General features: G+C 28.1%; 2 protein-coding genes across 2 annotated transcripts; both read left to right on the forward strand.

Moving 5' to 3' along the window:
• Positions 1 to 1,139: 1,139 nt before the first annotated feature.
• LOC105194037 lies at positions 1,140 to 13,120 on the forward strand. Its single transcript, XM_039453472.1, has 21 exons — positions 1,140 to 1,262; positions 1,792 to 2,004; positions 2,126 to 2,278; positions 2,521 to 2,792; positions 3,196 to 3,388; positions 3,499 to 3,855; positions 3,991 to 4,137; positions 4,246 to 4,398; positions 4,479 to 4,631; positions 4,723 to 4,847; positions 5,068 to 5,242; positions 5,475 to 5,542; positions 6,238 to 6,433; positions 6,550 to 6,668; positions 8,513 to 8,708; positions 10,160 to 10,468; positions 10,544 to 10,797; positions 10,928 to 11,003; positions 11,377 to 11,918; positions 12,165 to 12,424; positions 12,651 to 13,120. The coding sequence occupies exons 2-21, from the start codon at positions 1,812 to 1,814 to the stop codon at positions 12,784 to 12,786; spliced, it is 4,077 nt and encodes a 1,358-aa protein (XP_039309406.1). The 5' UTR covers positions 1,140 to 1,262; positions 1,792 to 1,811; the 3' UTR covers positions 12,787 to 13,120.
• A 557-nt stretch (positions 13,121 to 13,677) lies between these two features.
• Positions 13,678 to 27,631, forward strand: LOC120358614. Its single transcript, XM_039453260.1, has 23 exons — positions 13,678 to 13,767; positions 13,853 to 14,003; positions 14,386 to 14,390; positions 15,589 to 15,679; positions 16,144 to 16,398; positions 16,648 to 16,803; positions 17,246 to 17,529; positions 17,918 to 18,116; positions 18,277 to 18,633; positions 18,787 to 18,933; positions 19,047 to 19,199; positions 19,532 to 19,656; positions 19,877 to 20,051; positions 20,294 to 20,361; positions 21,048 to 21,249; positions 21,371 to 21,489; positions 23,157 to 23,352; positions 24,796 to 25,104; positions 25,180 to 25,433; positions 25,565 to 25,640; positions 25,998 to 26,539; positions 26,790 to 27,049; positions 27,277 to 27,631. The coding sequence occupies exons 1-23, from the start codon at positions 13,678 to 13,680 to the stop codon at positions 27,410 to 27,412; spliced, it is 4,350 nt and encodes a 1,449-aa protein (XP_039309194.1). The 3' UTR covers positions 27,413 to 27,631.
• The last annotated feature ends 12 nt before the right edge of the window (positions 27,632 to 27,643 follow it).

The raw sequence follows: 27,643 nt of genomic DNA on the forward strand, positions 1-27,643 counted from the left end.
GACATATGTTTAAATTTATTTATGTTACATATTGTACACGCAAATTTGACTTCATTCTTGCTCATGAAAGCATGACATGGATTCGCATTCTAAATTTGATCGCGCGTTCTTATATTTATCGGAAAAAAATATATCGCAACCTCAGTGCTCTCGACTGTATTTATCTCGACCATCGTGTACAATTCATACTTTTTATTATAATTTCACAAAAAGCGTGAATTGTGCGCGATAGGTTTATTTTTTTTTATTATCTTATCGTTCAAATTATATGGTACAAGTAAGTATCTTTAAATAAAAGAGAGTGATTTGTTTCGCAGGTTTTATTTAACCCTAACTAGCCAACTTTATATTTGATAATATTCCATAATATATGCTGAGAAAATCAGCGTGTTCATACAAAATCGCCCAAATCTGTAACATCTTATGGTGCTGACAACTTGACTTATATATAATTTGTCTAAATTTATTGACGTTAATAACAACGTACAAACAATGTACAATATGTATTGCCAGCAAATTATTATGGTAATATAACCGCAACGGCATAAATTTTAATGATAATGATTACAAAGTTACCAGCAAGTTGCTATCCAAAGTTGTGATACTCTAAAGGTATCAATTTGAAGGAAAGTCACATTTTACCGTGAAGGTATCAATCAAGTAATAATTTAACAAATGCGGACTTGGTTGTTGCATTTCTAATAACAACATATTTCATATATTTGTGAACATGCCAACAACAATTTATACTTTTAAGCATGTATCGTGAAAATTTAGAGGTACGCATTAAAATAAAAATGTTTGTACCTGTTTATTTTGCATCTATTGAACGGTAAAGATAAACTTAAACCCTGCACACAGTAAAAGAATATTAAATATTAGAAATGGGAATTTAAATTTTAGGATCAGTTTTCTCAATAAATTCTATGGATAAATAATAAGTTATGTGGTATCTTGTACAGCACATTTATGCCTTACGTTTTCTTCTTATCCATTATGTATCACGTTTAAAATATTCATTGAAAAAACCGATTTAAAAATTTTAATTCCTATTCCAAATATCTAACATTACTCTACTCTGTGCACAGAGCCTTATGTGATAACACAGTGACTACACAGCGATGACAGCGTATTGTTCGAACGCGCTTTTAGTACAGATACATGTCATCTCATTTGATGATTTGTAACACTACAGTTATTGAAAGACTTGCGTCAGGCTCTGTTCGAATCTGGTAGTAGACTACTGACATTTGATTTTGAGGGTATATAATATTTATTCTATTATATTCAGAGATGGGAAATAAGTTACGAGTAACGAGTAATCGTTACTTTACTTTTTTATAATAAATATTTGATAACGACGTTACAATTTGTTATAACGTTAATGGTAATATGGCTTTGATATAAGCACTTTTGATAAGTAACCCATTACCATTACGTATTATTTATTGTAAAAGTAACTAATTAGTTGACTTGTTACATGAAAAATATAAATAATGCGTTACATGCGTGACTAATGCGTTACATTCACACGTCACATAAAAAGTAAAGTTAATAAGTTACTGTTGTCAATGAGTAAGATGTAATATTATAATAATGAATTTATACTTATCAAAAGTGACTATTCAAATCCTGATTATACCATTACCATTATAAAAAATTGTAACATTTGTTTATTGTTATTATCAAAAAGTAACAGTGACGATAACGTTAATTGTAACATTTTCTAACAAATACTAATTATTTTATTTTATTTATCTCAATTCTAATAATCGTTACTCTTATAAACAGTTCGTGTATTTTTATTGACAATGAAAAAAGCAGCAATAAATACGTTAATGTTCTTCATCTTCGCGAATGAAGTGCTACATATTTTCGCAAAAGTAACCGTATTGCGTGGGCCGTTAATGTCTGAGTCCGATAACGTAAAAATGATATGCCTCTCGGAGGATGATGGCGGCGCTCTTGTGTGGAACTATGATGTAATCATGGACAACTACACAGGTCTTCAACGATTCCTTAATATCTACTTACTACCGACTAAATAGACTCGTTCGCAAGACATTTAATATTCTCACATTTATTTGTGGCAGCAAACTTATCATATACATATTCATTGTTTCAGTTTTTCATGATTTAAATAATTTCGAAAATCATGAAATAGATTGCAAAATGAACACAAATGAAAATTGTCTAAAGTCATGGATGAAGGACGGATGGAACATTACAAATTCTTTTGAAACACCTATGGGTCCAGTATTTGATAGACGATGGGAACGTAAGAATCTGCATCTGGATAAAAAAATATGATATACATATATAAATGCTGCATTCTAAAACTACAGTGATTAAAACATCTTACATATATACTATAGATATTAGTAACTACAGATTACTAATATCTATAGTATATATGTAAGATGTTTTAGATTAAATTGATTATTATAGCCCAAACAAAATGTACTTTTATAACAACTTCAAGAAATGTAATATTAAAATAATATATATTAAAATTTTCAGAATTTAAACAGTACGAAATTGTTAATGATACACATGTGGATTTTAATCTTACTACGGAAGTAAAGCTTCCTTTTTCGGTTCGGTCCATAAAACCTTTAATATTAATTTGCAACGGTGAAAATAGGAATAACATCGATGTTTGCTATTTCATCGAAATAAACATTGTGAGCGATTCTACTAAATTAGCTTCCATATCCTTGGATAAGTGTGTGAATGATAGAAGTTCTGAATATTTTCAATGCCATGATACTTTTCAAGAATACCACTTCAAGGTAAATAGATGTACAATGTACTTTATGCTTACAATGATGAGCGATTTTTTATTTTAATATAGTACGAGTAGAATCTTTTTAGTATAATAGAGTAAGTTTGTTCGCGTCGCATGCTCCAAGAAGACTTGGATAATTCGGATCAATTTTATCAATAATTGCAACATTAGTTTGAACATATTGGGGCACGTTGGAGTAAGAAGGAGTTAAAGAATGTTAAAGGATGCAACGCGAACAAACCTCATTTGAAGTATATTCCGAACAAAGAAATAAATTAAAAATTTTTACGTTTCTTATCATTTAAGGCACTGTTCTTGTTTATAAAAAAAACTTTTAAAATCAAAATTTGCAAAAACTGTTGTAAGATCTTTATATTGCTTTTAAAATTACCTAATAATTAATACAGCACGAAGCACTGCTCGAAGAAGAGAATCAATGGCAAACGTTTGTACTTACATGGAATTATAAAATACAAGAAATAAAAGTTTATACTACTGATGAGACTATTTTGACATATACAGACATGCAGTGGCCATCAAACAATAATTATTTCATGTGGATTAGAAGCCTTAATAAGATGTACTTGCGATTTCATATATGTAAGTATAAACAATTTGATAACAAGTTTCTATTAATCAAAAAATTAATTTATATTAAATATTAAAAGAGTAACAAAGAAACAATTTTCTTAAATAACATTGTGTTTCAGATGACTTTTTGCATACGACTATCGAAAGTGCAATTTTAACGAGTCCAATTTTTCAAGTTCATGATAAAGTGATATGTGTACAACTATTAGTTGGCCTTTGCGTCGAATGCGATGCACATATAGTGTTGCGTGGTTTCACGAACAATAAAGTATTGATAATAGTAATCGCAAAAGGCTCATCAAAAGCAAGGATTCATGGCTTACCTATGTGGCAATCTGTCACTATCAAGAAAAATTTATCAAATACGGAATATAATGCTTATAATGGGATCATAATTCAATTGATTCCTAAACTCAGTAATCATAGCTCAAATCCGTTATGGGCAATAGCTGACGTTCGTCAATGTCCTCCAATTGGTGGGAATCTATTTCTTGATTATTTATATTCAAAATTTTTGTAACGTACCAATTACGTACTTAACACGTTTGTCCAACAATTACAAAAGTTTTTTAATAAAATAATTTAATTTGTATGTACAACCGTATTTTTAGGAGCTTTAAGGCAAGGTATTACAATTATTAATAAACCTTGGCTAAAATCACCGGGTTATTATTCGAGTGAGACGTGTCAAAAATTATTTTATGATGAACACGCTATTGTAGATCCTTTCTTTAAAGGCACACCAGATATAAATCTAGGTAATTATTATCAAATATGAATCATATTATATAAATAAAAAATGTCGTACCTTAATGTTAAGTAACAAGTTAAAAATTATTTCAAAGCACATGTAATTTTTTTCGCAGACGAAAACTGTTCTCAAGGAAAAATTGGACCAAAATGTTCGATTTCCTGTGAATCTGATCTAAATAGTAACGTCGAGTGTAAAGGAATCGAAATTTGTTACGAAGACGGTTGCACATGTGCTCCGGGTTTCGTAGGAGAAAACTGTTCTACACGTAAATAATTATCTAATATAATAGCATTATTTTTACTTTTATGCATGAAACTTTCGAATATGTAAAATTTGAGCTTTCAGCTTGTGAATCAAACAAATATGGACCTAGCTGCAAAAATACATGTGGCTCGTGCCTGTATAAAAATAACGGAGAGTGTAATAAAGCAACTGGAATTTGTAATAATGGTTGCGACAATACTAAAAAAATATACTTACCACCTTTATGTCAAACGAGTAATAATCTTTTACATAGTTTGCTGCATTCATAATAAAATTATTAAATATGTGTTGCCAATTAGGTGAAAATCTATCAATTATTTTACAGGTATAGATAAACCCCACGCACCTACAATAGTTTCAACAAACGAGACGGCTATTTGGGCAGTTATTTCCATACCATGGAAAGAAGAATACGAAGGAATATCGATTCTTTATTCTTTTGTCATTCAGGTAATATTTAATGTTTTTATTTTTAATGCTGTTTAAAATAATATGATTTATTATTTAAGTTATTAGTCATTATACAAAATTTGTGCTCGATAATCTTTAAATATCTATATATTCTTAAAAATCTCTAAATATTATATTTATATATTCCAATCAATAACAAAATAAAAGGAAAAGATTAATTTAATAATAAATAATAGATAAATTTTATGATTTCTTCTAGGGACACTACAAATACGGTCAACAACAGTGGAAAAAATTATTTCAAAATATGACACAAGTAACAGAATATTTTGTGAACATGGAGCCTGGTGTTACGTATCAGGTTGGTTTCAGCTTAGATTTTGATGGTGCACTACTACACAGTGATTGGCAATTAGCAGAGACTAAATGCAATTGTAAGTCAATATTAATTACATTTATACAATGACTTTATTAGTTACAACATGATATTTAATAATTCTAATAACAGTTATCTCATAATTTATATTTAGTAAAATGATTATTTTAAATAAAGAGTATAAGTTGAAATTTTAGTCAAAATATTTATCATCATTAAATATAATTCTAGTTCTTCATTTAATCTAATGGTTCATTTTGTATGATAATTCTTTTTGCTTAATGATGTAGTAATTAAAAACATTGATGTAACATCTGAAGAAAACAGCATAATAATAGATTGGCGTATTAATTCAAAGGTATGTAAATGTTTTATGTTTTAGTTTTGGTTTAGATTTTCTTTCAATTTTTACGTAAAGTAACATTTATACATTTTATCACATATGGTAGACCGAGACGAATCGGATTAAGGGCAAATCAGACCATTATAAGTTTCAAACAGTTAAGTATCAGTTTCTTATTTCATACGATCTATTCAATTATGCTAGTTATTTCCCTGTATAGCAGAAACAACAGACAGCAATTCTGTACTGCGTATGAATCAGTGTATCAATGGCAAAAACACGTAAAGTTTGAGTGAGCAAAGAAATTTTATTTCTCGTATAAAATCACTTTTGTGAGTTTGAATGAATAATAAACTCTTTCCAAAAGTTTATTAATATATTTTTATTTTTGTTAGATTTTATTTCTTTTAAACTGGTGATCCGCTTTGCCCTTAATGATGGGCTGAAAATGATGGAAAATTTGCTTTTCTTCTTTTAGTTGTACAGTAAGAAATATTATGTTTATGTATTATTTAATATAAAACACAAGCCAAAGATCTAAAAGATAAGAATTTATAGTAAAACTAAATAATGAAATTAACTCTTTAGTTTTTTACCTATTATTTTTTATTTATTGCTTTATCTTTTGTTATCTATGTAATATTGATCCAATTCGTCTTGGTCTACTTTAGTTTAAAAAACAATCTCATATCTACTTTTTCTTATAACAGCAATTAAATTCATGTCCAGCAAGTTGGTATTATCTGGTAATTCGCAATGCAAATTCAAATGATGTAGTTATTTCTAAATCAGTACCATCTTTTCCACATAAATTACAAAGCCTGCCGTCATATACTCTTTTTAATGTGATCATATCTCATAAAAGTCACAAGCTATTTTCTCAGGAAGTTCGCACGCTTGAAGGAGGTGAGTTCTATTACATTTTAAAAATATGTAAAGTAAAAGGTTTGAATATAGATGCTTCTTTACATATATATTATATTTTGATTATAAATATCTTTTATTTACATAAATATTTACAGTTCCATATAGAGTAGTACAGCTTCGAAGTACGTTACTAACTAGTACACAAGTCACCCTAACTTGGAAACCTCCATATCAACCAAATGGAAAAATAGTAAAATATGAAATAATTTTAAAGGTAATAAAATTGTAGGTACATAATAAAATTACACGGAAAAATAATCATAACTGAATTAATAAGATATATTTGGTTAAACAAACTTTGATAAAAGTAAACAGAATTTCTGTTATAATCAAATAGTTTGATATGCAATCAAAACATTTTGATTTAACAACTCTAAGTTTTAGTTAACAATTTCTAGTTGTATCTATAAAACTGCTGCTATAAGGTAGAGCCAAATAAGGCTCAACACTAAACAAGGCCAACCTTTGAATCTACCTTTGCATTTAAAAACGCGCTTTATCTAGAATATATATAACTTGAAGTGTATCATAGGAAGTAGATAAAGAGGAACAGAGAAATTACAATAAAATGTATCATAGGAAGTAGATAAAGAGGGATTGGAAATTAAAATAAAACCTGCAGAAATACGTTTAGTGCTACAAAAAACTTGTGATGCAATCAGCCATTTTTATAAAAAATTCAATTTGGTCCTAACTATAGAAAAAAAAGAAAAAAAATTATAAAAAATTATATATATTGATTTTTTGGAACATGTATACGTTTTATAAATAATATAGTTATTAAATAAAGCCTACTTATACATCTATTGCCACGCCATTGTCATTTGTTTGTTATATATGTGGCTTGCATATATGCTTACAATAGAGGATAACGAATTTCACTAACTTTTGAGAAGTTAAAGTTGCATTAAAATGACCAAGAATTTATAAGTAAAAAGGTTAATTAGAAATAAAATTACAAATAATTGATGTTTAACAGTAGAATAGATCATAAAGGTACTTTGTTTTTGCAATTAATAATTATTTTAAATGTAATGTTCAATTTATTTTTTATTCGGGCGTTATAAAAAAAGCAAGCGTTTTTATAAGACCCAATGTCACATTAAAAAAATTTCGTTTATTTAAGAACGTTTGATACATATAAATAATTTTATTTTGTTGAGTGATTGAAATAAACATTTTATTTTCACTTTGTTTACTTTTAATTTCAACATCTTGATAAATAGAGTTTATAAAAAATAAAATAAGTTAGGTGGGCCCTATTTAGGTCAGATACCTTACAGCATCAGATGATGGTTGTAGAGTTATATTTTTTGTATATATACTATAATAAAAATTTTCATTGTAAGTACCTAACATTGGGTTCATTAACAAACGCAAATCAGAGATGTATCTTAACAATAGAAAAAAAGAGAATAATATGATACTAATTTTTCTTTTATTGAATAACTTTGTTAATAATTAATATTTTATTAAAAAAATAATTCCATAAACAATTGTTAGAATTCATTATAACGGAGATAAAAGTTGTCATAACGTCTACAATACTACTCTTCCTTATATAATTTTTAATTCTGTAATAATTTAAAGCTAATCAGAATTATTCTATGAATTTAGTAATTTCTACAACAATTCTGATTTATTTTGAAGTCATGTGCGCTGATCGAATCTACTATACAGACTTCCAATTGATATAACAAGTTTTTTTTTTTAGTCGGAATTAAATGTATGCAATAAAATTTGTCTGATTATTTTAATCAAAATGAATGAATTGTTCATATTCCACCAAACTATCGTACCGTTATATCCATATTTTAAAATTCTTAAGTAATTAGTTAATTTTCTTTTACCGTAATTATTCAGTAAAATTAATTAAAATTGTTCAATTTCATAAACTAGTCTATCTTACATTTTATAGAATTTTATAATATCCGAAATAACGTGATATATTGTCAACATCGAATATACATAATTACAACTATTTTAAATATTAGATTTCTAATATTGCATGCTTTATTTTAATATGTTGCAACTTATTATGATTTGTATTGTTTTCAGGTTGTGGAGTATTATGGTTGTAAACATTTAAAGTTATTTACACCAGATCATCACACCATTACAAATTCTACAGCAGAGCAAACAATCACATTTTCAAATTTACATCCGTATGCATCTTATAGCGCGCAAGTTATAACTCATAATACACGTCATTTTAGCACAGCAGCGGAGATAATTTTTAACACAACACAATCTGGTACACATACATTGTATTATTTACTAGAATCATTATTACAGATAGAAATAACGCCAATTATGTTAGTTAGTTAATTAATTACACTGAGCAACATGATTTTGATGTTTAAATAAAATTTAACATTTTCTATGTATTTGTGCGCGTTGAATGTAAATCCGTCAAATTGCTTCATCACGTTAAGTTTTTGAGAAAAGTGATGTTAAAAATATAAAAAATGGCAACGTGATTTTTTTTGACACCTTTACTTTTTTCAAAAGCCTGTGGTTATAGAGCAATTTACTTGCCGGATTCGTATTCAGAATTCGTACTCACGCCAAAATACATAGTAAATAATAAATTTTATTCAAACAACAGAAAAAAAGTCTAAAAACGACTTCCTCTGTTACTGTATTTATCAACTTCTAATAACATTTGTATTAATATGACTCAAATGTCAAAGTCATAAAATATTAAATTTATTTATATAATCTTATTTCAACTAAAAGAATGAACAAAAAATACCTTCAAAAATTTAAACTTTTGAGTTAATAGAAGTCGGTGATAGGCAAACGGAATAATAGAAGTCGGTGTGATATTTATACGCAAGTAGAGGAAAAGATGGTCTTAACCTCATCCATATATATGTATGTATTATAAGCATTGACTTTGTTAATAATCAATATTTAAATTGAAAACTTAATAATTATATTCATCAAATTGTTCTTCGATAGATTCTATATTCATAATTATAGCATATATCTTATAATGAATATTATTTTGAAAAATGTAGCTACATTGTATTATGAGTTGGAAAGAAACAAAAGTGGTAATGTCTCATCATAAAAAAAATTTCAAAGATTGGTTTTAATTTGAAAAAGTGGCTTGTTATTATTTATAACAATACACTAAATATTCTGTTATAAATAATAAAGAGATACCAAAAGAGCTTAAACAAATAGTTACTCTCACACCGCAAATATATATAAACTGTGGTCTCAATAATAAAACTTTCCGTGAAAAGTGATGGAAATTTCAAACAATAAAACTTACAATTAGTCAAAACTTGAACGGATTACATCGTTCTGAAAAAATTAAAATGATAAGTTGATACGATGACTTTTCATCTAAGTGTCGATTAAGTTTTTATTATTTCATTTCTACATTTATACACTAAATTATTTACTTTTACTGAAATTTACGACATTATATCTAACTGTTAGTTTTAATGAATATACCAATCTATTTTACTGAGAATGGTCAAAATTTTGAGCCAAAAAATATAAACGATTTTTCAATATAAATGTTTTATATTTTAATTAAGATTTATTGCGCAAATTAAGATTTATTGCATAAATACCGTGCTGACTCCTATTAAACCATTTTTTTTTTTTACTAGTTGTCATTTTTTAGAATACATACATAATATTTTAAAAGAAACATGTTAGAAATAACAGTGATTAATCGTTTTATAGAGGTACCATTAGAAGTATTTAGTCAGTTAAAAGTACAAGATTGGAAACTATCATGGCAACCACCGGAAGATTGCACAACAATTTCTGGACCAATGAAAGCCAGGATAAAGATACGCGGAATTAGTGATGCTGTTAAATCTTTCAACATCGTCCAAACAACTTCCTTCAATTTTCTCAATTTAGACAAATTAAAACAGAAATTAAATGGTGTCGAGCGATATATGGCAACGGTATATGTAATAAGAGATTATTCAAAAAAAGAAAATGCCTCCGCTTATCAAAATTATGAATTTGAAACTCCACCGACAGGTAAAACTTGATGGTATTATTATTGCAAGATTGATAACCTTTTTTACACTATTATTAACATAATCAAAATAACAGCTCCACCCAAAGTAACCAATTTAGAGGTAGTCGAAATTGATACTCGTCAAACTCCTGCCTTGATATATTTGAGATGGCAAAATCCAGTTCCACCACTCAACGGAAAATTGCGTATTTATGGTATTCATTTATGTGGCAAATATGAAGGATTTTGCTCAATTATCGAAGTTTCATTGAATGAAACTTGTGATTTATGGGATGATTACTTATGTAAAGTTGTTCAAAAACCACCTATGCACTCTTTAACAATTAAGGTAAAATAATAATAAATTCTACAGTATATTAATATAATTTAAATAAACATTAATAATGTATGTGGCGTAACAAACAGAAGAATTTAAGAGAAGGATATAAACATCACATAATGCAAAATGCATGTCGTAGGTTTTGGCATATAACATGAACGTTAGTGAACCAGGATTGCCAGATGTCGTGACTGATGTTATGCTTCGTAATACAAGTAATACAAAAAATTTCTAACTTAACAAATAATTTTTATAACTTATAAAAGTTAATAATGGTACACATTTTTTTAAATTTTAACTAATTATAATCAATATAATATACACGTTGCACATTATAATCTTTTTACAATCTCTTTGTTCTCACTTTCTTTAGCTGCAATTAAAATATTTTTGTTATATGTATCTACTATAATCTTCAAAAACGTTAATAAAAAACAATTTCTTTTATTTGTTATATATACACAATTGTTTAGTCTATATTGTATGCAATAAACCATTATATAGGTTTGTTAAAGTTTTTTACAATATGTTGCAAATTAAAGAAATTATTATTCCAGAACTATAATTATAATCTGATTACGTTTTTAGCGCCGGACGCACCTGAGAATTATACTTTCACGATGAATAACAACAGTGTGATTGATCTAAAGTGGCTTCATCCCTGGAAGACAGGTGGTCATCTTGAATCATTTCGCATTCGGATAGAAGAAATCTCCTCAAATTTAAGAACACGCTTTTCCCAATCGCTTAAGAACGAAACAATAGAATATCCAGTGACACAATACATGCGTAACTATAGCAAACGATTGTATTTGTACCCATCAACGCAATACACGATTCAAATTCAAGCTGTAACAGTTGCGAACGAGTCTAGCAGCACAAAGTTCATAAAGATCAATACACCTTCAGCCATAGTTTTTGATAATACTCTAGAAGTCATGGAAGATGATTCGAATTCCACGATATTAATAAATATACCATCTGTTTCAAACGATACACAAGACAGTATGATGCACATCTTTGTAAAAGGTCCTAATACCTGCGAAAAATATTCGGAAATACCAGAGAATTTACAAACGCTAGTAAGTGTGAAGACGAAGGAAATCGCTTGGCAAGCCGCTGAAGTTTCGGTAAATATATAAAATAATCATAAATTCTATATGTAGAAATACTAAGTAATAAATAAACTTTAATTAATAATTAATATATATAATTATAATTAAATAAGTCGAGTTATATGAAAACTGTAATAGTTGCGTAATTATTTTATGTTTATTAAAATAAGAATAATGTTACATAAATCACTGCAGTATTAATAACATAACATCTTTTTATGTATCTGCATAATCGAATATTTTTGCTTTTACTTGCGACAGACCAATGAATTAGCTGGTAAACGATTCAGGGTCGGCGACAATGAAATTTACGGCAATTCGACCAATTGCCCTTTAAAATATGGAGAGTTTTATGAAATACTAATTATAGTAGTCGAACAAAATTCAACTAACCTGCCGATCATTCTTGCAAAATTGGTTTACGTCGGTGATATTTCGAATCTATCGATACATTACATAGCATGGCCAATATCTGTAATATTACTCCTCGTAACAGGAGCAGTTTTCTATTTTTACCGAAGGTAATATTTTTTTAATATTACGTGTGTTCATAAACTCAAACAATAAAAACAATAATATCTTTTCGTTTTACTTTTTAGAAGAGCAGCAAAGATCATAATACTTCTGGTCTTATCTATTTATCAATAATTTTAAACCTTTTAAATATATTTAAAGCATTTAATTTTATAAATAATATAAAGTATATTTTGGTCAAGTATAAATTAAGTCTTCTGCGTGTAATTTTAGGAAAAGACAGAAGTCGAATATGTCTCAAATACGGAACGAAATACCTTTATCTCAGAACAACTATGAACACGAAACGAAACCTATAATACCGAATTCGAATGAAGCAATGGCGGAACTTCAAAATTTGGACCCGTGAGCATGACCTTATGAAGACTCTTTCATTGAAAAAAATAATTGTAATACTTTTTCTTTAGTAATTACATTAAGTTTAGGCGCTCTAAATATCGTAAAATAAAAATCCAGTTATGTAACTATACACTATATTTTTTTAAAATAAGAAATAATACGGAAAGTATTATACTAACACTTTCGAGTGCAGTGGGTTAAAATTCTATAAGCGCTATAAATTACGAAATATGTAAAGTCATAAAAGAGAAAAGTAACACTTTCTCTTACAAACTATCACAAATAAGCAACAGACATTTAATTTTCTGCTTAAAAAAAAGAATAAAGAAAATAAATAACAAAAATGTTAATAATTAGTTTGAAATTTAAAAAAAGAAAAGTGGCATGATCTTGCTTTACAGCTTTCTTATCGTCTTTGCATTAACGAACGACTGAATTATTTCATCTATAACAAGATTCTTCGCCCTGCGTTTTTCGATAGATATAATACTTAGATTTGACAGGCGATGTTGAAACATGGTGCTTCTTAGATAATTTTTTAATAATTTTTAATTTGGAAAATGTTCGCTCTGCGTGAGCATCTGTCGCAAGAAGAGTGAGAAACAATATATACGCTGTACAAAAATCAAAAACATTCGCAGTTAGTAGTAGTTCTCTACTACTAAAAATTTTGTTAAATCATATATGCGCGGGCGCGGATTCAAGTTCACCAAGGAATCATCAGCTCGCAGATGTCTACCTCTGAAAATTCGTCTCGGCAGCAGGACCTTTGTCCAGCCAGTAACTGTGGCCGGCTTCGTTACGTTGGTACAGTTTCAATCGATTTAATAAACATAAATTATGAACCACCATTTTGCTACGCTTACACGGAAAGCATTCTCGAGTCAATGCTAAGTCAATGATGTCCGACTCGCCCAACTATCAGGTAGTGCCCGTTGAACAGAAGAACTACCAAAGCGTAGAAAGCGCGTTTATGGCTCGAACTGTCGTCGTAAGTGATAATGCACTAACTAACCAATAATGCGATAGGCAACAAGAAATCTAATTAATCTAACAACGATTACCTCATTAAATAGGTACCACAATTGTCTCCACTGAATAGCGACGCGAATACGACTATGGCGATCGGCATAGAGAAGAGTGAGAGAAAGAGTGCACCGATACTTTTGATATTAGTCTCCTTATGTGCGGTCTTGCTCTATATCTGTCCTGGTCCCAAGGAAGAAGGTACAATTTCATGACATGTTAGTTTCCATTTGTTGCAAAACGTTTCTGAGAATAAAAAAATATAATATTTTTTCAGTTTCATTGAAATAATAATTACTTGAACATTTTAGAAATGTACTTTTAAAATCCATATTAATTTATCTTGAGTAATTAAATGATTGTCTTTACTTTGATCAAATATACATCCGCAAGATCTCAGCAAAAAATTCAAAATGTAAGAAAAATGGAATGTTATCGTTTGTATGTACTGTTGGATAATATTACTTATAAAACTATTATTGCTCATACTCTTGAATTAAGATATTAAAGTTTTTGAATACTTCTGCAACACATTTTTTTGTTTTTTTTTAATTTATTATATTTTTACTTTTTACTTATTTAGAGCGGGTAAATACAACTGAGATTTTTATATTTTTGTAAATATGAATAATTTAATAGCTTACATTTAAGATAAATCATGATTACTTATTGGCATCGTTTCATAATATAAACTTTATAAACATGACGTCTTTAAATCGCATAAAGATTTTAAATTGAAGTTATGATTGGAGCGATTTACTTTCCAAAATAAAATAAAAATTATTTTGTATTTTGTAGAAAATAATATTTATGTAAAAATATACCGTATAATAAAATTTAAAAAAATATTAATAATTTGTTATTATATTTGCTCGTTTCAAGCAAATATTAAATTTATATGCTACATAATTATTCATACTATACAATTTTGTAACAAATAACTTTCTCACACAATAGAAATAATTTTAAATTTGATTAATTTTGTAAGAGATAACTTTTTAGTTTGGATGACTTGTTTGAAACTTTTTCAACAACTTTCGAGCCGCAGCATCCTCTGAAAGATGTGTAAATTATCAATGGACTATATCGCGTACATTATATACTTTTTATAACGTGACTGTACGCGAGAGATTCATTGGTCAAATTTCTAATCCAGCCGCTACTCGCGGCTAAAAAAATCAAGAGCTGCCATTGGAATGTACTAGCGACATGAGCAAAGTTGCCTGACTAATATTCTGGTTGATAACAGTGCAGATACTGTTTAATTATGGCTGCAATCCTGGCTGCAATGACATTTGCATACTCTGCTGAAGGTATACATAAGTAACTGCAGCCACAATTAAAAGAACCATTTTTATAAAAGCTATGATTTTGCGTAAAGCTTCATTTTAAGAAATGAGCTTTCGTCGAATCTGAATTAGAGTATAGTATTTAGTTTCTTGTCCATTGTTTACTAATATAAAAGTAAATCGCATCATAATAAAATACGTAACATTTTTCTAATTGATTCTAATAATTGATACAAATGTATAAAATTATTATATAGGATATTAGCAAAACAGGCGCGCGCTACGCGCGCGCTACACAGTTTTCGTAATTTACAAATTACAAATTTATTTGATACACAAATTAACCCTTGAGACACATAATTGTCAAACTCTTCGCAATGACAGTAGCACACAAAAAAGAATAGCGAGAGAACCAATCAGCATTACAGAAAGTTGAAAGCGTATTCCTCATATGCGTTTTTATGTAAATACATATCATCTCATTTGATGACCTGTAGCACTGCAGTTATCGACAGATACTGCAGATCGACAGTTTGCGTCAGGCTCTGTTCGAATTTGATAGTAGACTACTGACATTTGGTTATGAAGGTATGTAATATTTATTCTATTATATTCAAAGAAGGGAAGTAACAAATTACAAGTAACGAGCTATCATTATTTATTCTTTTATACTAAATACTTTATAACGGCGTTAAAATTTGTAATAACGTCAATGGTAATACAGCTTTGAAATAGTCACTTGTAATAAGTAACTCATTACCAATACATATTATACATTGCAAAAGTAATTAATTAGGTGATTTGTTACATAAAAAATACAAATAACGTGATACTATGCGTTATATTGACACGTCACGTAAAAAATAAAGTTAATAAGTTTGACAATGTAAGGTGTAATAATAACAAATTATTTATCAAAAGTGACTATTGAAATCATGATTTTATCATTACCGTTATAAAAAAGTAATAGTGATGATAACGTTAATTGTAACATTTCCTAATAATAATTGTTTCATTTTGTTCACCTTGATTTTGATAATCGTTACTCTTAGAAGCAGTTTGTGTGTTTTTATTGATAATGAAACAAGCAACAATGAATATGTTAATGTTCTTCATCTTCGCGAGTGAAGTGCTACATATTTTCGCAAAAGTAACCGTATTGCGTGGGCCGTTAATGTCTGGGTCCGATAACGTAAAAATGATATGCCTATCAGAGGATGATGGCGGTGCTCTTGTGTGGAACAACGATTTGGATGTAAAAAACTATACAAGTCATACACGAATCCTTAATGGATCCACCTTTGATGGTAAGTCAAGCATCAAAGATAAAGTAAAAATTTTTACAACTTACTTGCAAGAACAAAATATGTACTTGCAAGGCCAAAAAATTATTTTTTTTCTTTTATATACCATATATGTATTTTAGAAGTCTTATTCTAAAAGTTCTTATTGAAAAGTTAATATTTACTTACTATCGATTAAATAGACTTACTCATAAAATATTCTCACATTTATTTGTAACAGCAAACTGATCATAAACATACTTATTATTTCAGTTTCTCATGACATAAATAATTTCGAAAATGATGAACTAGCTTGCAAAATGAACAACACAAATGAAAATTGTTTGAAGTCATGGATAATAGATGGATGGAACATTACAGATTCTTTTAAAACACCTATGGGTCCAGTATTTGATCGACGATGGGAACGTAAGAATCTGCATTTGGATAAAAATTTGTGATATACATATTGTTATACCCGGTGTTGACATTCCGGCGTGTGAACGGTTAAGAAAATCGATGTGGGACGATCGGTTGACGTGTGAATATATTAATGTCTTTGCCCTGTCTCGTTTTACGCTTTGAAATTAAAAGCTAATACTAAACTAAAGCAGCTGTGTCATTTCTTGTGCGCGAGTAAGCTTGTGAGCGAGTGGACTTTCCCGGTCATAACAATATATAAAGGCTACATTCTCTAAAATTACAGTGATTAAAACACCTTATGTACTATAGATATTTGTATCTATAGGTATAGATTACTACGGTTTTAAAATACAGCTAAAATTGATTACGATAGTACAAACAAATTTATACTTTTATAACAACTTCAAGAAACACATAATATTAAAATAATAAATATTAAAATTTTCAGAATTTAAACAGTACGAAATTTACGCTATGAACGATACATATATAGAACTTTTTAATCTTACTACCGAAGTAAAGCTTTCTTTTTCGGTTCGGTCCGAAAAATTAAGCATATATATTTGCAACCGTAAAAACATGTATAATACCGTAGATGATTTTTGCTATTTGATCCTAATACAAACTCCGAGCGTATATGTTAACAAAGTTTCCATTATCTTCTATAAGTGTCTAGAGAGAACGGAAACATTTTTACACTGCAGGCGTCTTTTATCTTCAAGAGACTTCGAGGTAAATAGATGTAGAAAATGAGCAATTTTTCATTTTAGTATAGTAGAACCTTTTTAGTATGATAGAGTAGGTTTGCTCGCGTCGCATGCTCTAAGAGGACTTGGATCACATGGATCACTTTTATCACCAATTACAACATTAGTTGTAATCAGTTGAAATCAAATCTATTGGAGCGAGATGGAGTAAGAAAAAGTATGTTAGAGAATGCAACGCGAATAAACCTCATATTTGAAGTATATTCCGAAAGAAGAGATAAATTTAAGATCTTTACGTTTCATATCATTTACTGCATTATCCTTTTATGTAAAGAACCTTTAAAATCAAAATTCGCAAAAATTGTTGTAAGATCTCTTATACTACATTTAAAATTACTTAATCATTAATACAGAACGAAGCACTGCACAAAGAACATAATCAATGGCAAACGTTTGTGATTACATGGAATGATAAAATGCAAGAGATAAAAGTTTATAATAATACTAATGAGATTTTGGCATATACAGACGAAGTAAGGCTATTATACCCAAACAATAATTATTACATGGACATCCAAAGCACTGAAAAGACCTACTTGCGATTTCATATATGTAAGTACAAACAATTTGATAATAAGTCTCTGTTAATCAAAAGATCAACTTACATTAAATATTAATAAAGGAGTAACAAAAACATTAAACATTATATTACATTAAATATTATAAAAGAGTAACCAAAAGAAAATTTTATTCAAAATTATTTTTGTTTCAGATGACTTTTTGCATACGACAATTGAAAGTGCAATTTTAACAAGTCCAATTTTTCAAGTTCATAATGAAGTGATATGTGTACAACTATTAGTTGGCCTTTGCGTTGAATGCGATGCACAAATAGTGTTGCGTGATTCCACGAAAGATGTAGTATTAGCAAATGCAACAGTAACAGGCTCAACGAAAAAAGCGGATCATGGCTTACCTATGTGGCAATCTGTCACTATCAAAAAAAAATTATCCAATACGGAATATAATGCTTATAATGGGATTATGATTCAATTGATTCCTAAACTCAGTAATCACAGCTCAAATCCCTTATGGGCAATAGCTAACGTTCGTCAATGTCCTCCAATTGGTGGGAATCTAGTTTTTATTTCTTGATTATTTATATTTGAAATCTCCTTAATATTGTACCAATTACGTACTTAACACGTTCCTTAACCAACTACAAAAGTTTTTTAATAAAATAATTTAACTTGTATGTACAGCCGTATTTTATTATTTTTAGGAGCTTTAAGGCAAGGTATTACAATTATTAATAAACCTTGGCTAAAATCACCGGGTCATTATTCGAGTGAGACGTGTCAAAAATTATTTTATGATGAACACGTTATCGTGAATCCTTTTTTGGAAGTCACACCAGATATAAATCTAGGTAATTATTATCAAGTATATATAAAACACATTATACAATTAGAAAATGTCGAACCTTAATGTTAAATAACAAGTTAGAAAATTATTTCAAAGAACATGTAATTTTTTTCGCAGACGAAAACTGTTCTCAAGGAAAAATTGGACCGAAATGTTCGATTTCCTGTGAATCTGATCTAAATAGTAACGTTGAGTGTAAAGGAATCGAAATTTGTTATGAAAACGGTTGCACATGTCCTCCGGGTTTCGTAGGAAAAAACTGTTCTACACGTAAATACTTATCTAATATAATAGCATTATTTTTACTAAAACGTGTGAAACTTTTAAATATATAAAATTTGAGCTTCCAACTTGTGTATCAAACAAATATGGACATGGCTGCAAAAAGACATGTGGCTCGTGCCTATATAAAAATAAAGGAGAGTGTAATAAAGCAACGGGAATTTGTAATAATGGTTGCGAAAATTCTAAAAAAATATATTGGGCATCTTTATGTCAAACAAATAATAATTTTTTACGTAGCTTGCTGCATTTACATTAAAATTACTAAATATGTGTTGCCGATTAGATAAAAGTGTAAAAATCTATCAATTATTTTACAGGTGTAAATAAACCCAATGCACCTACAATAGTTTCAATAAACGAGACGGCTATTTGGGCAGTTATTTCCATACCATGGAAAGAAGAATACGAAGGAATATCGATTTTTTATTCTTTTGTTATTCAAGTAACATTTAATGTTTTTATTTTTAATGTTGTTTAAAATAATATGATTTATTATTTAAGTTATTGGTTATTATACAAAATTTGTGCTCAATACTCCTTAAATATCTATATATTCTTAAAAATCTCTAAATATTATATCTATATATTCCGATCAATAACAAAATAAAAGGAAGAGATTACTTTAATAATAAATAATAGATAAATTTTATGATTTTTTCTAGGGACACTACAAATACGGTCAACAACAATGGAAAAAACTATTTCGAAATATGACACAATTAACAGAATATTTTGTGAACATGGAGCCTGGTGTTACGTATCAGGTTGGTTTCAGCTTAGATTTTGATGGTGTGCTACTACACAGTGATTGGCAATTAGCCGAGACTGAGTGCAATTGTAAGTTAATATCAATTAAATTTATACAATGATTTTATTAGTTACAATATAATATGTTATTAACTCATTAATAATTCTAATAACAGTTACCTGATAATTTATTTTTAGTAAAGGAATTATTTTAAATAGAGTATAAGTTGAAATTTTAGTTAAAATAATTATCATATTTAAATATAATTCTAGTTTTTTAGCTAATCTAATGGCTCATTTTGTATAATAATTCTTTTTGCTTAATCATGTAGTTATAGAAGAATTCGATGTAACACCTGAAAGCAACAGCTTAATAATAGACTGGCGAATCAATCCAAATGTATGTAAAGATTTTATGTTTTATTTTTGGTTTACATTTTCTTTTAATTTTTACGTAAAATAGCATTTATACATTTTATCATATAGGGTATACCGAGGCAAATCAGATCAAGAGCGAATCAAACAATCATAAATTTTAAACAGTTATCAGTTTTTTACCTTGTACGATTTATTTTATTATGCTACTTATTTTCCTCCATAGAAGAAACAACAGACAACAATTCTGTATTGCGTGTGATTCAGTGTATCAATGATAGAAGTACGTAGTTTCTGAGTGCGCAAAGAAATTTTGTGTCTCATATAAAAACACTTCTGTGAGTTTTAACAAAAAGGATTAATAGGCTCTTTCCAAAAATTTATTCAATTATTTTTATTTTTTATTTTTTTTAGATTTTAATTCCTTTAAACTGGTGATCCGCTTTGCCCCTAATAATGCGCTGAATCGGAAAAATTGTTTTTTTTTTTTTAGTTGTACAGTAAGAAATAGCATATTTATTTATTATTTTATGTAAAACTCAAACCAAAGATGTAAAGATTAAGAATTTATAGTAAAACTTAATAACGACATTAATACTTTACCTTTTTACCTATTATTTTATCTTTTATTGCTTAAGAAACATTGATCTAATTCGTTTTGGTGTACTTTAGTGTGAAAAACAATCTTATATTTGGTTTTTTTTACCACAGCAATTAAATTCATGTCCAGCAAGTTGGTATCATCTGGTTATTTTCAATGGAAATTCAAACGACGTAATTGTTTCCAAATCAGTTCCATCTTTTCCATATTATAACAACTTACTAAGCCTGCCGTCATACACTCTTTTTAATGTGACCATATCTCATAAAAGTCACAAGTTATTTTCTCAGGAAGTTTGCACGCTTGAAGGAGGTAAGGTCATATAAATTTTAAAAGTATGTAGAGTAAAAGGTTTGAATATACTTATGCTTCTTTACATACACAATATTATACTTTGATTATAAATGTTTTTTATTTATATAAATATTTACAGTTCCATTTAGAGTAGTAGAGCTTCGAAGTACGTTACCAACTAGTACACACGTCACTCTAACTTGGAGACCTCCCTATCAACCGAATGGAAAAATAGTAAAATATGAAGTAATTTTAAAGGTAATAAAATTGTAGGTACATGACAAAATTACATGGAAAAGTAATCTTAACTGAATTAATAAGATATGTTTGGTTAAACAAATATTGATAAAAATAAATTGAGTTTTAGTTACAATCACATAGTTTGATATGCAAAAAACTTGTGATGTAGTGGGTAAATCAGCCATTTTTATAAGAATTTGCTTAAAAATTTAATAATTATATAATATTTTATGGTTTACTATAATGTGTTATAATATTATTCAATTTGATCCTAATTATGAAAAGAAACAAAAAAAATTTATAGAAAAAAAAATAAATGCATATCGATGTTTGGAACAAGTATACGTTTTATAAATAATATAGTTATAAAATAAAGCCCACTTATATATTCATTGCCACAGCCGTTGTCATTTGTCTGTTATACATGTATATGCGGCTTGCAATAGAGGATAACAAACTTCACTAGCTTTTGAGAATTTAAAATTGCACTGAAATAGCCAAGAATTTTTAAAGTAAAAGGATTAATCACAAATAAATTAATAGATAATTGATGTTTAACAGTAGAATAGACTAGATAAGATATTTTGTTTTTGCAATTAATAATTGTTTTAAATGTAATTTGGAAAATGTTTAAACTTTTTAAATTTTTAATTTACTGTTTATTTGGGTCTTATAAAAAATGTTAGCTGCATTTTATAAGATCCAATGTTACATTATAAAAATTCCTTTCTGTTTATTTAAAAATGTTCTATACATATAAATAATTTTATTTTGCTGAGTGATTGAAATAAACATTTTATTTTTACTTTGTTTACTTTTTACTTTAACATCTTGATAAATAGAGTTTATAAAAAATAAAATAAGTTTGGCGGGCCCCATTCGGGTCAGATACCTGCAGCATCAGATGATGGTTGTACAGTTATATTTTTCGCATATATACTATAATAAAAGTTTCCATTGTAAGTACCTAACATTGGATTCATTGCGGAACGCAAATGAGAGATGTATGTTAACAATAGAAGAGTAGAGAATAATATGATACCAATTTTTTTATTGAATAACTTTGTTAATAATTAATATTTTATTAATAAAATAATTTCGTGAACAATTGTTAGAATTTGTTATAACGGAGATAGTAAGGGTTGTTCAACGTTCACAATACTACCTCTTCCTATATAATTTTTAATTTTGTAATAATTTCAAGCTAATCAGAATTATTCTATGAATCTAATAATTCCTACAACAATTCTGATTTGTTTTGAACAATCATGTGCGCCGATCAAATCTACTATACAAATTTCCAATTAATATAACTACTTAGTTTTTTTTTATTCAGAATTAGATGCATGCAATAAAATTTGTCGGATTATTTTAATAAAAATGAATGAATTGTTTACATTTCACCAATCTATCGCATTGTTATATCTATTTTAGAATTTTTAAGTAATCCGTCAATTCTTTTCTTTTTAGTATGATTATTAAATAAAATTAATTAAAATTGTTCAATTTCATAAACTAGTCTATCTTACATTTAATAGAATTTTATAATATCCAAAATAACATGATATATTGTCAACATCAAATGCACATACTGCACTATTTCAACTATTTTAAATATTAGATTTATAATATTACATACTTTATTTTAATATGTTGCAACTTATTATGGTTTGTATTGTTTTCAGGTTGTGGAGTATTATGGTTGTAAACATTTAAAGTTATTTACACCAGATAATCACATCATTACAAATTCTACATCAGAGCAAACAATTACATTTTCAAATTTACGTCCATATGCTTCTTATAGGGCGCAAGTTATAGCTCATAATACACGTCATTTCAGCACAGCCGCGGAGATAATTTTTAACACAACACAATCTGGTACACATACATTGTATTATTTACTAGAATCATTATTACAGATAGAAATAATGCCAATTATATAAGTTAGTGAATTAATTACACTGGGCAATGTGGTTTTATTGTTTAAACAAAATTATCATTTCTTTTGCATTTTTGCGCGCTGAATGCAAATCTGGCAAGCAAATTGTTTCATAACGTAAAGTTTTTGAGAAAAGTAATGTTAAAAGTGTAAAAAATAATGATCTTTTTTGACCGCAGATTTTTGAGAAAAGTAAAGGTGACAAAAAAGGAGCAATTTACTTGCCGGATTCGTATTCAGGATGCTAAAATACATAGGAAATAATAAATTTTATTCAAACAACAGATAAAAAGTCTAAAAACAGCTTTCTGTGTTATTTATCAACTTCTAATAACATTTTTATTAATACGTCTCCTATATCAAAGACATAAGATATTAAATTTATTTATACAATCTTATTTCAACTAAGAAAATAAAGGAAAAATACCTTCAAAAATTTAAACTTTTGAGTTAATAGAAATCGGTGATAGGCAAGCGGGATAATAGAAGTCAGTGTGATATTTATATGCAAGTAGATGAAAAGGTGGTATTAACCTCATGCATATATATGTATGTATTATAAGCACTGACTTTGTTAATAATCAATATTTAAATTGAAAACTTAATTATTATATTCATCAAATTGTTGTTTGATAGATTCTAAATTCATAATTATAGCATATTTCTGATACTGAATATTATTTTGAAAAATGTAGCTACATTGTATTATGAGTAGGAAAGAAACAAAAGTGGTAATATGTCTCATCATAAAAAAAATTTAAATGATTGGTTTTAATTTGAAAAAGTGGCTTATTATTATTTATAACAATCACTAAATATTCTGTTATAAATAATAAAGAGATAGCAAAAGATCTTAAACAAGTAGTTACTCTCGCGCCGCAAATATATATATATAAACTGTGGTCTCAATAATAAAACTTACCGTGAAAGGTAATGGAAATTTCAAACAATAAAACTTACAATTAGTCAAAACTTGATCGGATTACATGGTTTTGAAAAAATTAAAATAATACGTTGATACGATGACTTTTCATCTAAGTGTCGATTATATTTTTATTATTTAATTTCTACATTTATACACTAAATTATTTAATTTTACTGAAATCTACGACATTATATCTAACTGTTAGTTTTAATGAATATACCAATCCATTTTACTGAGGATGGTCAAAATTTGGAGCTGGAAAATATAAACAATTTTTCAATACAAATGTTTTATATTTTAATTATGATTTATTGCGCAAATTAAGATTTATTGCATAAACACCCTACTGACTCCTGTTAAACCATTTGTAGTTTTTACTATTTGTCATTTGTTAGAATACATACATAATATTTTAAAAGGAACATGTTAGAAATAACAGTGATTAATCGTTTTATAGAGGTACCATTAGAAGTATTTAGTCAGTTAAAAGTACAAGATTGGAAACTATCATGGCAACCACCGGAAGATTGCACAACAATTTCTGGACCAATGAAAGCCAGGATAAAGATACGCGGAATTAGTGATGCTGTTAAATCTTTCAACAGCGTCCAAACAACTTCCTTCAATGTTCTCAATTTAGACAAATTAGAACAGAAATTAAATGGTGCCGAGCAGTATATGGCAACAGTATATGTAATAAGAGATTATTCAAAAAAAGAAAATGCCTCCGCTTATCAAAAATTTGAATTTGAAACTCCACCGACAGGTAAAACTGGATGGTATTATTATTGCACGATTAATAACCTTTTTTACACTATTATTAACATAATCAAAATAACAGCTCCACCTAAAGTAACCAATTTAGAGGTTGTCGAAATTGATACTCGTCAAACTCCTGCTTTGATATATTTGAGATGGCAAAGTCCAGTTCCACCTCTCAACGGAAAGTTGCGTATTTATGGTATTCAGTTATGTGGCAAATGTGAAGGATTTTGTTCAATTATTGAGGTTTTATTGAATGAAACTTGTGATTTATGGGATGATTATATATGTAAAGCTGTTCAAAAACCGCCTATGCACTCTTCAACAATTAAGGTAAAGTAATAATAAATTTTACAACTATTTTTAATTTAATTCAAATAAACATTAATAATGTATGTGGCGTAACAAACAGAAGAAATTAAGAGAGGGATATTTCATCACATAATGCAAAATGCATGTCCTAGGTTTTGGCATATAACATGAACGTTTGTGAACCAGGATTGCCAGATGTTGTGACTGATGTTATGCTTCGTAATACAAGTAACACAAAAAATTTCTAACTTAACAAACAATTTTTATAACTTATAAAAGCATGATACATATTTTTTTTAATTTTAACTAATTATAATGGATTTAATATACACGTTGCACATTATTAATTTTTTACAGTCTCTTTGTTCTCACTTTTTTAGCTGCAACTAAAATATTTTTGTTATATGTACCTACTATAATCTTCAAAAACGCTATTAAGAAATAATTTTTTTTGTTTTTATTATATATACACAATTGTTTATTCTATATTGTTTGCAATAAGCCATTATTTAGGTTCGTTAGAATTTGTTGCAAATTAAAATAATTTTTATTCCAAACTATAATTATAATCAAATTACGTTTTAGCGCCGGACGCACCTGACAATTATACTTTCACGATGAATAACAACAGTGTGATTGATCTAAAGTGGCTTCATCCCTGGAAGACAGGTGGTCATCTTGAGTCATTTCGCATTCGGATAGAAGAAATCTCCTCAAATTTAAGAACACGCTTTTCCCAATCGCTTAAGAACGAAACAATAGAATATCCAGTGACACAATACATGCGTAACTATAGCAAACGATTGTATTTGTACCCATCAACGCAATACACGATTCAAATTCAAGCTGTAACAGTTGCGAACGAGTCTAGCAGCACAAAGTTCATAAAGATCAATACACCTTCAGCCATAGTTTTTGATAATACTCTAGAAGTCATGGAAGATGATTCGAATTCCACGATATTAATAAATATACCATCTGTTTCAAATGATACACAAGAGAGTATGATGCACATCTTTGTAAAAGGTCCTAATACCTGCGAACAATATTCGGAAATACCAGAGAATTTACGAACGCTAGTAAGTGTGAAGACGAAGAAAATCGCTTGGCAAGCTGCTGAAGTTTCGGTAAATATATAAGATAATCATAAATTTTATATGTAGAAATACTAAGTAATAAATAAACTTTAAGTAATGATTAATATATATAATTATTATTAAATAAGTCGAGTTATATGAAAACTGTAATAGTTGCGTAATTATTTTATGTGTATTAACTAAAATAAGAATAATGTTACATAAATCACTGCAGTATTGATAACATAACATCTTCATATGTATCTGCATAATCGAATATTTTTGCTTTTATTTGCAACAGACCAATGAATTAGCTGGTAAACGATTCAGGGTCGGCGACAATGAAATTTACGGCAATTCGACCAATTGCCCTTTAAAATATGGAGAGTTTTATGAAATACTAATTATAGTAGTCGAACAAAATTCAACTAACCTGCCGATCATTCTTGCAAAATTGGTTTACGTCGGTGATATTTCGAATCTATCGATACGTTACATAGTATGGACAATATCTATAATATTACTCCTCGTGACAGGAGCAGTCTTTTATTTATACCAAAGGTAATATTTTTTTTTATGTTACGTGTGTTCATAAACTCAAACAATAAAAACAACAATATTTGTTTGTTTTACTTTTTAGAAGATCAGCCTAGATGATAATACTTCTGGTCTTATCTATTTATTAATAATTTTAAACCTTTTAAATATATTTAAAGCAATTAATTTTATAAATAATATATAGTATATTTTGGTAAAGTATAAATTAAATCTTCTGCGTGTAATTTTAGGAAAAGACAGAAGTCGAATATGTCTCAAATACGGAACGAAATACCTTTATCTCAGAACAACTATGAACATGAAACGAAACCTATAATACCGAATTCAAAAGAAGCAATGGCGGAACTTCAAAATTTGGACCCGTGAGCATGACCTTATAAAGACTCTTTCATTGAAAAAAATAATTGTAATACTTTTTCTTTAGTAATTACATTAGGTTTAGGCGCTCTAAATATCGTAAAATAAAAATCCAGTTATGTAACTATACACTATATTTTTTAAAAATAAGAAAAAATACGGAAAGTATTATATAAACACTTTCGAGTGCAGTGGGTTAAAATCCTATAAGCGCTATAAATTACGAAACATGTAATGTCA

The sequence above is a fragment of the Solenopsis invicta genome, chromosome 9, assembly GCF_016802725.1.
Source record: "Solenopsis invicta isolate M01_SB chromosome 9, UNIL_Sinv_3.0, whole genome shotgun sequence".
Classification (NCBI taxonomy): domain Eukaryota; kingdom Metazoa; phylum Arthropoda; class Insecta; order Hymenoptera; family Formicidae; genus Solenopsis; species Solenopsis invicta.